The sequence below is a fragment of the Anneissia japonica genome, unplaced genomic scaffold (genome assembly GCF_011630105.1).
Source record: "Anneissia japonica isolate Jap-2015-1 unplaced genomic scaffold, ASM1163010v1 scaffold9_len2422644_cov172, whole genome shotgun sequence".
Lineage (NCBI taxonomy): Eukaryota > Metazoa > Echinodermata > Crinoidea > Comatulida > Comatulidae > Anneissia > Anneissia japonica.
This window is the reverse complement of record NW_022758107.1, coordinates 1,590,543-1,602,424: the sequence shown is the minus strand read 5'-3', so window position 1 is coordinate 1,602,424 and position 11,882 is coordinate 1,590,543. Positions and strand designations below refer to the sequence as shown.

The window sequence follows — 11,882 nt, the reverse complement described above, 5'->3', positions numbered from 1 at the left end:
TTTACTTTACCAGGATTTCTATCGAAGGGTGACCTATACATAAGGCACCTAGAAAAAAACTAGGCAGTTCAGAGACCTTTTAATAATTATGGGCAAGACACATCCCTTGAACAAGCAAGCTGAGACCTATTGCCTGCAGTTTGTATAGTAATTTAGGTTAACTTTACAGTTTTGTTCAAATGAGCAGTTCCACATTCCAATCAATTTAATTCCATTAAAGTCCAATGTTTATGAGACAATAGGTACGTTCACATAAGCTATCGTGATAAACTTATCATGATCTATTCATCATGATAACTTTAACATGTTGGAGAAAACCGTTCATATAGAAACCATCATCATGATCTATTTATGCTAATGCATGCAGTGTTGCATGAAAACTACCAGAAGCACAACCAATGAGGTTGGGACCTGTTTAATAAACTGAAGGCTGATTGGTTGAATTCAATCTCATGAATTAATTTATCACGTTAACCAAGGTTAATCATGATAAATCAACATGCTCCATTAGATCACAATAAGGTGATTAAGCTGAGCACGTTATTTGATTCTGGTTGGTGGCTTGATCATGATCCACTAGATCACGTTAAATTCTGAATGTGAACCCAGCTAGCAAGAGCAATATGCAGGACATAAGGAGGACAATAAAGTAAACAGAAGTTGTCGCTGCAAGCACAAAAAAAAGAGTGCAATATATTACTGTACATTTGAAGGGCATGCAAGAGGGAACAGATGGAGGATGTATTGACATATTCAGCTCAGTTTGCTGAATGAAAAAAAAAATGGCAACTTAAATTTTCTTGAAATGTAAATTTAATCCATTCCTACATACGAGGTAGTATGTTATGTAGTAACAAATTTACGAGATGGACAATATGGTACAACACTAACAATGAAACTTTATTCAACCCACAAGCTACCATTTAGTGAACTGATATTGGTTGTATAGTTTACTGTATTGCATTTGTATAATATGATTCCCCATAAGTAATATATTGTACATGACATTCTTGATTCCAAATAAACAATTTTTATTGTTTTTATTTCATTCCATAACTCCAAATGTTGCTCATATTATCTGCTATTATGAAGGAGAAATTTACATTATTGTAACTACAATACTGTATAATGATAATACAATTACAATGATGATAATTCAACAAAATAGGGGGAAATCTATTTTCAATATTTATTTTTTTAACACACAGCTTATTGGCATTGAAAAAGTGGTGTGACGTATCTGCAACCCTTCATTTAAAGGCCAACTGCCTGCATACTTTCACCAAAAAGAAATCAATCATCCTTGCCAAGTAATTTGTCTACAATTTTCTCTATACTGTACCGTACTTTATTATTTATACAGATATAAAGCCTTGTTTCCTTAAAATCCCTACACTGTCGCTAGTGTTTTCAGTGCAATCGTTGTACTGTGTAGCAGTCCTCTACGTAATCGGGAAGGCTCCCAATCAAACCAACCAATCAGCATCATCGAAATCTGTCAGTGATAGCCTGTAGCGATTGTATGGAAACCAAACTTAAAGCTTCTTGTGTAAACTGAGCAAAAAAAATGGCTACGCAACAAAATTAAAAAAAATAATTTCTCCTTCAAATTGTAACAAATTTCTCATCCATGATAACAGCAGTTTTTTAAATGTGAAAGCACGATCAAAACAGGCTAATATGAACAATGATCCTTTGTATACAACAACCAGTAATGGTGGTGGGTTTCAATCATATCACTTCTTCAAAGTCCACACAGCACATTGGGCGTATTCGACTGGTTCATTTCGTTGACTACAATTTTTCGTTGAGTATTATCTTCATTCGACTGGTCCGTAAAATAGCCTTCGTTGACAATGAAAATTAACGTAAACCAGAATGCGTTAATCGGTGTTAAGTTATCCATGTGACCAAAACAAACATGGCCGATTGGTGAGTTTAGAAACAACATTTGCATTAATATAATTTAGATTAAATTTCAGAAAATAAATATTATATTTACCCACATAAAGTCAAAAAATAATTGTAGGCTAACAGAATTCAAAAACTAGATGAAAATATTTTTTTTACGAAAAACCCATACTGAAACAATCTTGATTCGTGTATATTGCAGTAACTATGCAGTCAATTAGAAAGTTTTCTATTTGACTGGTCGTCTTTGCTAAGTAGGATTTTACCACTGCGCAGTTGGGCGTGGTTTAACGAAGAACAACCAGTCGAATACGGCCATTGTTGGGAATAACTCTGGAATTGGTTGCCGTAGACGTCTCTCAAATCATTGCAAAAGTTTTTAATATTATTTTTGTCTTTAATTAGATGTTCCGATACTTCTCATGTTGGCTTGTTTGGGTCATCAAAGTCCTCTAGAAATTTCTCTTGTGATACGGCATAAATGGAGTAAGTGTCTATTAAGATTAGTAAAGGATAGTACTTGTGAATATTACAACATCTTTAAAAATAATAATCTTAATAAAAAATAATATATAAATAACATTAATCCCTAGTCTCGCTATCGTTTCCTTGGCTGAGACCTGTCTAATAATACATTCTTATATATTGGGATTAGGTCAAAGCCTAATTTTTGGCAAAATCTGCACGTTAAATCGGTCCTTACTTTCCCAAATTTGCAGAATAATTTCTAGGCCAAATTTTTGCGTGGAGGATATATTCCCCACGCAGACTTGTTTGCAGCCTGGGGTTCCAGCCCAGGCCATACTGTAAAGTTTTTTAATTGCACGGATGATACCTCAAAAGCTAGCTCAAAATCGCTGATTGGCAGATCCTTGGCGCTCGTGAGAAAGAAATGAAATGGAATACATTGGTTATATAGGCTAGCCTATATTAATATTAAGATTATAGGCCCTTATTTTCCGAAATTTGCGAACGTACTTTCAACACAAAATTTATCAGTTTTTCTTTAGAAGCGATTTTCTCTAAAGTATGTTTTGCGACATTTTTAAATGATCTTACTCCAGTTTTACTTAATCTAGGAACATGATTCAAAGACCAAAATAAAACTTATATAGTCATCAATCTAAATTATAAATATATCAATATTAACTCATTTTTTATTTTTGTATCACATGGTCAAGACTCATTTTGTCACGACGGACAGCTCACATCCCTAGGCCTTACTTTACAGTTCTGGCGCCCAAGCAAGTCAATGTTTTTTTAACACTATGGATATTCTTCCCACATGATTGCATTTAAGATTGCAAACTGAAGTTTAACTTAGGGTCATGCCAGCTAGCCTAAACCATAGTCAATAGAAAATGCCTAAACCAATCAACACAGTTGTCTTGTCGTGGGAACAATATCCACAGCCAATTTTTAATTTTACGTTTTAATTTACTAACTTTAGGTTAGCACGACCTACGCTAGGTCCTGGTTTAGTTTGGGTACAGCCAAATAGCTTTATGGTTAGCCGAGGTTAATTGTACTAAAATCTTAGCTAGTCAAATCGTCTAGCTTAGGCCTAGGCCTAAAAAACAAGGCTAGCATGAGCGAACTGAACGCAGGCTTGAAACCAGCCGTCGAAATGGAAGGATACAGACTCCTGCAACTCCTGCTCCAAGCAGCAAAGCCACAGCGACGTTTCGTTTCAGCCAACTTGCCCGTTTTATTTGATTAATTTTCTCCATGTGTGCCTTTGTAACTTTGGCCATATATTCTCGGTCTGTCTTTGTTAAATTATCAGTGGTAATATTCACTCTTGTCATAAGTTCTGGAGGTTTTGATCCATGTTGGTTGCTGGAGGAGGCCGCCATGTTTTTACTCTTTTCCTCGGAACAGAGAGGTAGATACCGCAATAGAACGAATTCGATTGGCCACTAGAGCGAGAATTCTCGCTCTTGTGGCAAATCGAATTCGTCCTATTGCAGTATCGACCTCTTTGATGTACGAATTCCGACTTGAGTTATGAAGATGAGTGCCTAGATTCTATGACACGCCATCAGTGATCAAAAGGTTACGTTAATCAGTTTCATTAACGGCGAAAATTTCCTAGAAAGACCACCCTACACCATGGTCTTCGATTGCCACACACTCGTGCCACCCCACAAATACACAATCTAGATCCGTCAGTGGAAGACCAGCGTACGTACAGAGGAAAACATGGCTTGAGAAAAGAAAAGCGCCGCATCGGACGGACCTGCTTCAGTATAAGTGTGAGGGGAGGGAGGGGAGGGGGTATGGGAACCTGACTACTGTACTTTAAAGAAATGAAAACGAAATCCTCATCAAATTTAGGACGAATACCTACCAGATCGAGAGCGTCCATCACACACCTCACGCGCAAGTTCACTTTTATGGTCCTTGATCAGAATCACTGGATAACCCAGAAGTAGGGCAAAAAGGGGTAGGCCTACTCATTTCCGACAGTAAAGGGCCGGGAATGAATGTTCAATTTATGCCTTTATTCCCGGAATCCGGCCCTTCAGGGATTTTTGATGGGGAGGTTAGTTTTGCAAGCAAAGCGGACCTTAGACGGGGGAGCCTATCACCCCCGCGGTGGTGGGGCGAGGCCCCGGAAGCTCCGACAATTTAAATTAGTATTTTGAGCGCCTTATAAATGGATTTCTATTCTATTTGGGTCACTTGTTAGGGACCTATAAAGTTGTAACTTTTTATGTACTTAACATCATTTAAAATGGATCCATCTCAAATGACTGGAGTTGATAATTTCCAACAGTGATCAGATTGAATCAACAGCTGGCATTTGCGGCGCTACGGGGGGGGGGGGGGGGGCCCCGGGGGGGAGCCACGAGGGGAAGAAAGACAATTTTCGTCGGGGAGAAAAAGAAATGGTACCGTATGCAGTATGTAGGCCTATTTTCGATTATAGATTTTCATAAATCGATTAAATAAGCCTCTGAAACCTCTAAATTGTAATTTTTTCGGGGGCTTTGCCCCCTGGACCACCTTCGAGGCATTTTGAGCGACGCCCGACAACGACCACCTCAGCATCCCCTAAAATTTTACCTTGTTTGCCCTACCCCAGATTTCAGATGCTGCTGGCGCCGCCACTAAGAGCGGCAAATAATGCGATGCATATATAATAGCTAGTAAATACAGCATTTAGAAACGTTAGGAAAGGAAAAATTAAATTTGATGGTCCAGGGGCAGGGGCCTGGAGAGGGGGTTTGGGGGGAAATCTCTCGGAAGCTTCGACAAAGTAACATCTTAAGGGCCTGATATAAATTTGATTTCTCAAACCCATTCGTGAATATCCTATTTAAATTTTCATTATTTTGTGTTTTTAGGGATCTGAAGAAGTACCGTACCGTTTTATGTCCTTTAAATTTGTAGGCCTATATAATAGATAACATTGTTTATATGGATATGATCAACTTGTAATCAGATCTGATCATTCCAACAAATTTCAATCAACGGTTAGAAGAGCTGGCAAATATAACATACAATGCATACTATATCATTAGCTATAATTAGAAACAATTTTGTAAAATGTTGCAAAAAGTTGTCCTTTTGAAATTTGGGGAAAATAGCAAATGAAGATCCTTGGTTTTCGACTAAAGTATAAACACGACTCACATGTATGATAACTGACATTTTATTTTATTTATTTTTTTATTTTATATCCGGCACAACACCCAGAAACAGCAGACGGCTGTGCGCCATTTATGTGGAAAAGTTCATGGTCATATTGACATCTGTCACCACAAGGCGTTCCACTCAAAACACAGGCGGTTCCACGTGGCCTATGCCTCGGTTATAGAATTGTTGACAGACATGAAAGTACTGCAAGACACTTTGACTTGAGACATTAATTTTTATTGGTACGACATTTTCGGTAGCCTCCTTCTACCTTCATTAGCGTACGAGTGTCTAAAGATATACATTAGGGCCTACAGCAAACATTATACATGTTTTAAAGAAAAGGAAGTGCATGAGTTCAGTTTGTGAGTTCAACTTTGATGTTTCCAGTGAGCTTCCAAAAACCACTTTATTCTCAGTTTTAATGTTACTTTTTACATATGATGGGTGTCGGGCCGTAAAAAACAAGGTGTTTTCTAGCCAATTTTGCTTGGCGGGCCGCACACATAGGCCTGGGTTTTTAATTCATTGTCGCGGGCCGCAAACAAATCGCTGACGGCCTGCATGCGGCCCGCGGCGGGCCCACTTTGCCCCCACAGTGTGCTAGGACCTTCGCGAGGCCCGTGAAGGGAGAAGGAGCATTGGGAAAAAGTCAATAATTTTGTCGAGGAACACTGCTTTGAAAAAGCATTTTTACCGTGAATTGCTTTTTTTTTTTGTTTTTGTTTATTCACTACCGAGAAGAGGAACTAGGCCTACTACCGGACATCCCTGGTGACCAACTCCGTGGATGATAAGGCCTAAAAAATAAATTGTTTGCCCTTCTTTTTTTTAAATGATAAAAATCAGCGGGTGGAAATTTTTTTTTTAATTGTTTTGTTTTTTGTTTGTTTTTTTTTTTTTTCTTTTTTGTTACTCATCAGATGGAATTTTAAAAAATCCTACAGAGGCCTAGAATGGCAATATCTTACATCAGACAACAACTTTAGACTAATTTGTAGGGCATATGGCAAAAAATAAAGATAAAATAAAGATAAATTCACTCACCATTTTTTTTTTTTTTGTAAAGAACAATCTAAAAAAAAAAAACTTTTTAAAAAGTTTTTTTGCGTTTTTCCGCCCCCTTTTTTCAGTGAGTTAGGGGCGGGTGGAGGAGGGCAAACAAACATTTTTTTTTTTGGCCTAATTGGGTTTTTGCAACATTCTAGTCTGTCTATAATATTAAATGAACGCTTTCCTGGAGTACCACATTCACACAACAAGTCAAAAGACTATTGATTTTAAAATCGCATTGAACTGGTAGGTTTCGTTTGGCCTACTTAATGATGGATAGGGAAGTTTTTAGAAAAAAAAAACAAAGCAAGGCGTAACATAACAACAGAATTCTCGAAAAACGGATACTCATGGTACATTTTTAGCTTATTGACACACTGTTGTAACAGGGACTACGTTGCTATAATACGATAATGGTTTTGTTACCATTCAACAAACTTGAACCCTTTGTAGACTGACTAACCCATTTTCTTTGGTTCGTCGCATTGTGTCTGCTCAATAATGGTAGGCCATAGCTGGCTGTCACTGCGTGTCACTTTTGGTCGCCACTGGTACAAAATGAACTAGAAGCACTGAACATTCATCTATCGGTAATAATTCGATTTAATGTTATATCTACAGTACCGTATATTCAGCTCACTCTGACTTTCCCATTCACTTCAGTCATTCCTCATTAAGTTTGCCGTCTCCTCCTCGATTAACTCCTCATAGAGGAAACAAAAGCGCGTCTTGAAAACGACAAGTGGTAGTGCCAGTGGTACTTCATCCTGGAAATCGGACAAAAACCACCCAGGACAATAACCACCAGGTTTATGTCCTACGCTCCTACACTGTTGGGTGCGGGGGTTAATAAGAGAGAACCCCACACCCCCGTCGGGACCCTAACCCATCGGGGAAGAAGATCATCATCACTGTTTTATTCTTGCCTATTTTACAAATTTGTCCAACAATGGTGGCGCTGAGGTGGGGACCATGAACTCTCGGAAAGAATCAGACTGTATCAGGGTTGCCAGATAGTCGACAGGCTTCACGGCCAAACACACACCATCTCACGGCCAAATTCGGCCAAACTTTTTTTCAATATCGGCCAAAATTCGGCCAGATTTTAATCCGGTTAGAAGACAGCTATGTGGGTACATATTCATTTGAAATACTGCAAAAATTACAGGAAAATCAGGGGCCGTTCGTTTGAAATTTAAGAAATTCAAATAATATACACAGGACAATGTTAAACTTCTTTTAATTAATCTATCACCTACATCATAATATTAAATAGCCTAGGCCCTTTGTTCTTTAGTTGCGGAAGCCCGAAAATATTAATATGCGTTAGGGCCATCAATTTTTATTTTTTTATTTTTTTTCACCACTCCCCACCCCCTCCCCCCACTAAATCCGCCTCTGCTATTTAAAATCACATCATTAAGATTGATCTAAATTGATTTAAATATATTACATATTAACTTACATTGTAGTCGATCTATAGCAAAATAATGTTAAGGTCCTATTATTGGCAAACCCGTTTCTCTCTTTAATTAGAATGAATTAAGTTACATAGTTAGGTAACACAAACTGGCGTTAAACAAACCTATGAAAACTTTAATAAATACTTTTTATCTAAACTTTATAAATTCGCCTCTGAATGTTATTGTCGCAGTACTTAAAGCAATAAATCAATGTTGCTATCAGAATTATCTTCTTCATTCTCATATGCAACCTAACTCCAGAAACACTTGCTTGAAATTGGAGGTGCCATCGGACACGGATGAGCACATCGAGCACTTATATATGGCGCTCTACATAAAGAACACTGCAACACCTAGGGCTATATAATTCAAGTGGGCAATAATAAATTAATTATGTACAGTATTTAATTTATATTGAAAAGAAATTCAAAAGAGATAGAACCTCCACTAGAATGGAACATATACAAAGACACACAGTATGGTACAAACTTTGAACTGTCTTAAACGAGGATAAACTTCATAAAAAAAATATGTATTTCATCCGAACAATTTAAATTATTAAATGTAACTGTTATCTTTTTAAATAAACTCTCTTACCTCACATCAGCTAAAGGGAGAACATAGATTAAGTGTTTAGTGCAAACAAAGGTACATGATTCAGGGGCGGATCCATGATTTGGAAGAGGGGGTTCAAAACGTTTCCAAAAATACCCAAAATGAAAGGGGGTCCGAGGGTCCTACCCATGGAAAATTTCCCCCTTGAATCCGCCACTATGGGGAATCCTTTAACGCTCAGGTGACCTAGGGTTTTAAAACAAATACCGTATAGGCCTATACTCACGTATAGACGAGGCTTAAAATAGCAAATTACGATCGAAAAAAGGGGGTCGTCTTATACGCACGACATTCAGATTTTAGATTTTTATATTCATGTTCGTCTTATGTGCGGATGTTCGTCTTATGTGCGGATCGTCCGTAAATCTGGTTTTCTACTAGGCGAATGTATTCACGCGAATCCAAAATGTCGGCTTATGCACAACATGCGCATTCACATTCCTATCGGAGTTTTTAAGAAGCGAAAAAATGCGCAACCAATCAGAGCTCAGGAAGCGAGCCGACGCTTTGAATCGCGCGAATAAATTCGCCTAGTGGAAAACCAGCTTAACACGCGAACTTACTACTGCAATGAAGCAAATAATTGTTGTATCAATGAAAGCAATTTTAAATATGGGAAAATACGATTTTGGTGGCGAAGATTTAAAAACTCATAAAATGGTATTATTTGGAAGATTACCCTTGCATTTGGCTCCTTTTATCCAGCTAGACGCAGTATACATGACCACAAAAAAAAAAGGAATTCCGATCATGAAACAGGGAGTCGTCTTATACGCCAGGCATACAAATATCATTCAAAAATCTTCTAAAACTCGGGGGTCGTCTTATACACGGGTCACCTTATAGGACCTACGCGAGTGTATACTGTATTATTACGGAACCCCTGCGGAAGTTCGGGTTCCCGTCACATTTTAAACGGTTGGTTGTAACAATAAACTCGCAAGACTGCTCGTGACTACTAGATTCTACAAGTGCGTGGTTGGCTGGGTTCAATTGTTTTTGTCAGAAAGGAGAAATTTTCTCTGTGAATTGATTCTCGAACGAGATAAAGAAAGCTCCTAATGACTCAAGCAACTGTATACCGTTTTTATATTTTTAATAAAACCAATTTCTTCTAATTTTAATACGTTTTCCCCTGATTTTGTGATAATTCGTTATCACGCAAGTGCTAAATGCGTGACACTTATGATCTCGCATGTGTTTCTGCAAAATGCGTTTCATCCAATATCACTTTGAAGTGATGCGTGACGGTTGGTAACTATGGCATAGATAACTGCCGGGCCCTAGGTAAAATTGGTAAAAATTTACCTGATCGGACATAGAGACAGAGTCTCTAGTGGGGTCTAGTCAGGCTATTCTGAGGCTTTTTAAAACTGATACGGTACGGCATTAACGCTCAGAAATATCTAAAAAATATTTTGTTTAAAAAATTAAAGAATATTGAGAACAAACTATGGTCAAGTCATGTTATCGTTTAGGGCCTATTAAGCATTTCATGAATCTATGATATATTATAATATTGACAACATCAATAGAACATATACTGTAGGTGGAATTGTGTCCAACCCGTCGTGAAAATGTACTGAATACTCAGTACAAGTGTAAACACTTGCAAAAATAGTACTCGCTGCTTACTTTGGCTCAAATTCAACCCTGGCCATCAGGTGCAAGCTCGGTGGTCTAAAGGCATGATGCCAGGCTAGTGATCTGGAGAACGTGGGTTCGAGTCCCACTGTAGAACAACTTGCAAATATTTTTTGCAAGTGTTTTCACATGCACTGAGTATTCAGTACATTTTTACGACAGGTTGGGCAAAATTACAAATATAGGCCCTAATTGTTTCTCCTGGCGCAAATTTAGGTATCGTTTATTCCATCACGATAATAACAATTATGGTACCATTCAATAATACAACAGTCATTGACCTACTTGCAGTGAATTGAATCTAAAATGTATTCATGAAGTTATGATGATATGAAGTGTTTTAAAACATACACAATAATAGTTGAACCAACTTTAAAATACCACAAATACAAATGTGCGTGACGATATTTTATTGCTTTAGAAATATGATTTCAAAAGTGTATTAGTGAATCACGCACTGAGTATTCAATACATTTTCACGACAGGTTAGGCAAAATACATATAGGCCCTAATTGATTCTCCTGACGAAAATCTAGGTATTGTCTATTCCATCACGATGATAACAATTACCATTCAATAATAGAACATTCATCGACCTACTTACAGTGTATTGAATCTAAAATGTATTCATGAAGTTATGATGATATGAAGTGTTTAAAAACATACACAATAATAGTTCAACCAACTTTAAAATACCACAAACACAAATGTGCGTGCCGATATTGCATTGCTTTAGAAATGTGATTTCAAAAAGTATATTAGTCCATCGTATACGTAAGGGCTTTTATTGTTGTTGTAGGGCCTACAGTACAATCAGTTTAAAAGTGTAAGGTATAGGATAGTGTGGATTTTTCTAATGGTAATGTTCAAAATAAGTGTCAAGGAAATTAAGTATGATTGTTGGAAAAAATGGTCAACATTTTATTTTGAATTCTCACCCTGACCCAGGGACGTATCCAGGGGGGGGGGGAGCCGTGGGAGCCGCGGCTCTCCCCCCTTTTGTACACAGTGTTAACATTTTAAAGCTTATTCTTGACCAATACAAATTCTTTCCTGGGATCACTCAATGAATACTTCTATAACATGTAAATATGCATCAGTACCCGTTATACATAGGCCTAATAGAACACATACCGGTAGGCCTAAGCGTGATTTAGAAAAATCTTAAATCCATAAACCTCAGACCAGGTCTTTTAAGATAGAAATGCGATACTGTGGTTCAATTTCGTTTTTATCCTTTTGCAAGTTTTTTTGTTTAATAATACTACTACTAATAGTAATAATAATAACAATGATGAAGACGACGATAGTAATAATTGATAATAATATTAATAGCAATAAAAAGTGAAGAAAATTGTGCTTAATGCGAAAAAAAGTTGTGATTTGTTGATCATAATATAGTTAAAGCTTAGTAAGCTGTCCTGGATACCGGTATTAAGTAGATTCCCGATAAAAGATAATGAGAAAATTGTTGGCGTTTCATTTTGACTATAATGGTTATGATGATGAATTTTACTATATAAAAGTGTCATTTCCGGCCATCTCGAGAGGTAC

The 11,882-nt window shown here is 37.3% G+C and overlaps 1 protein-coding gene across 1 annotated transcript; it reads right to left on the bottom strand.

Moving 5' to 3' along the window:
• Window positions 1-783: 783 nt before the first annotated feature.
• Window positions 784-3,805, bottom strand: LOC117125106 (cytochrome c oxidase assembly factor 3, mitochondrial-like). The gene is made up of 2 exons (XM_033271497.1): window positions 3,551-3,805; window positions 784-2,405 (listed from the first exon to the last, which is right to left on the bottom strand). Exons 1-2 carry the CDS (start codon window positions 3,765-3,767, stop codon window positions 2,332-2,334), a joined length of 291 nt encoding a protein of 96 aa, XP_033127388.1. The 5' UTR covers window positions 3,768-3,805; the 3' UTR covers window positions 784-2,331.
• Between the last annotated feature and the right edge of the window lie 8,077 nt (window positions 3,806-11,882).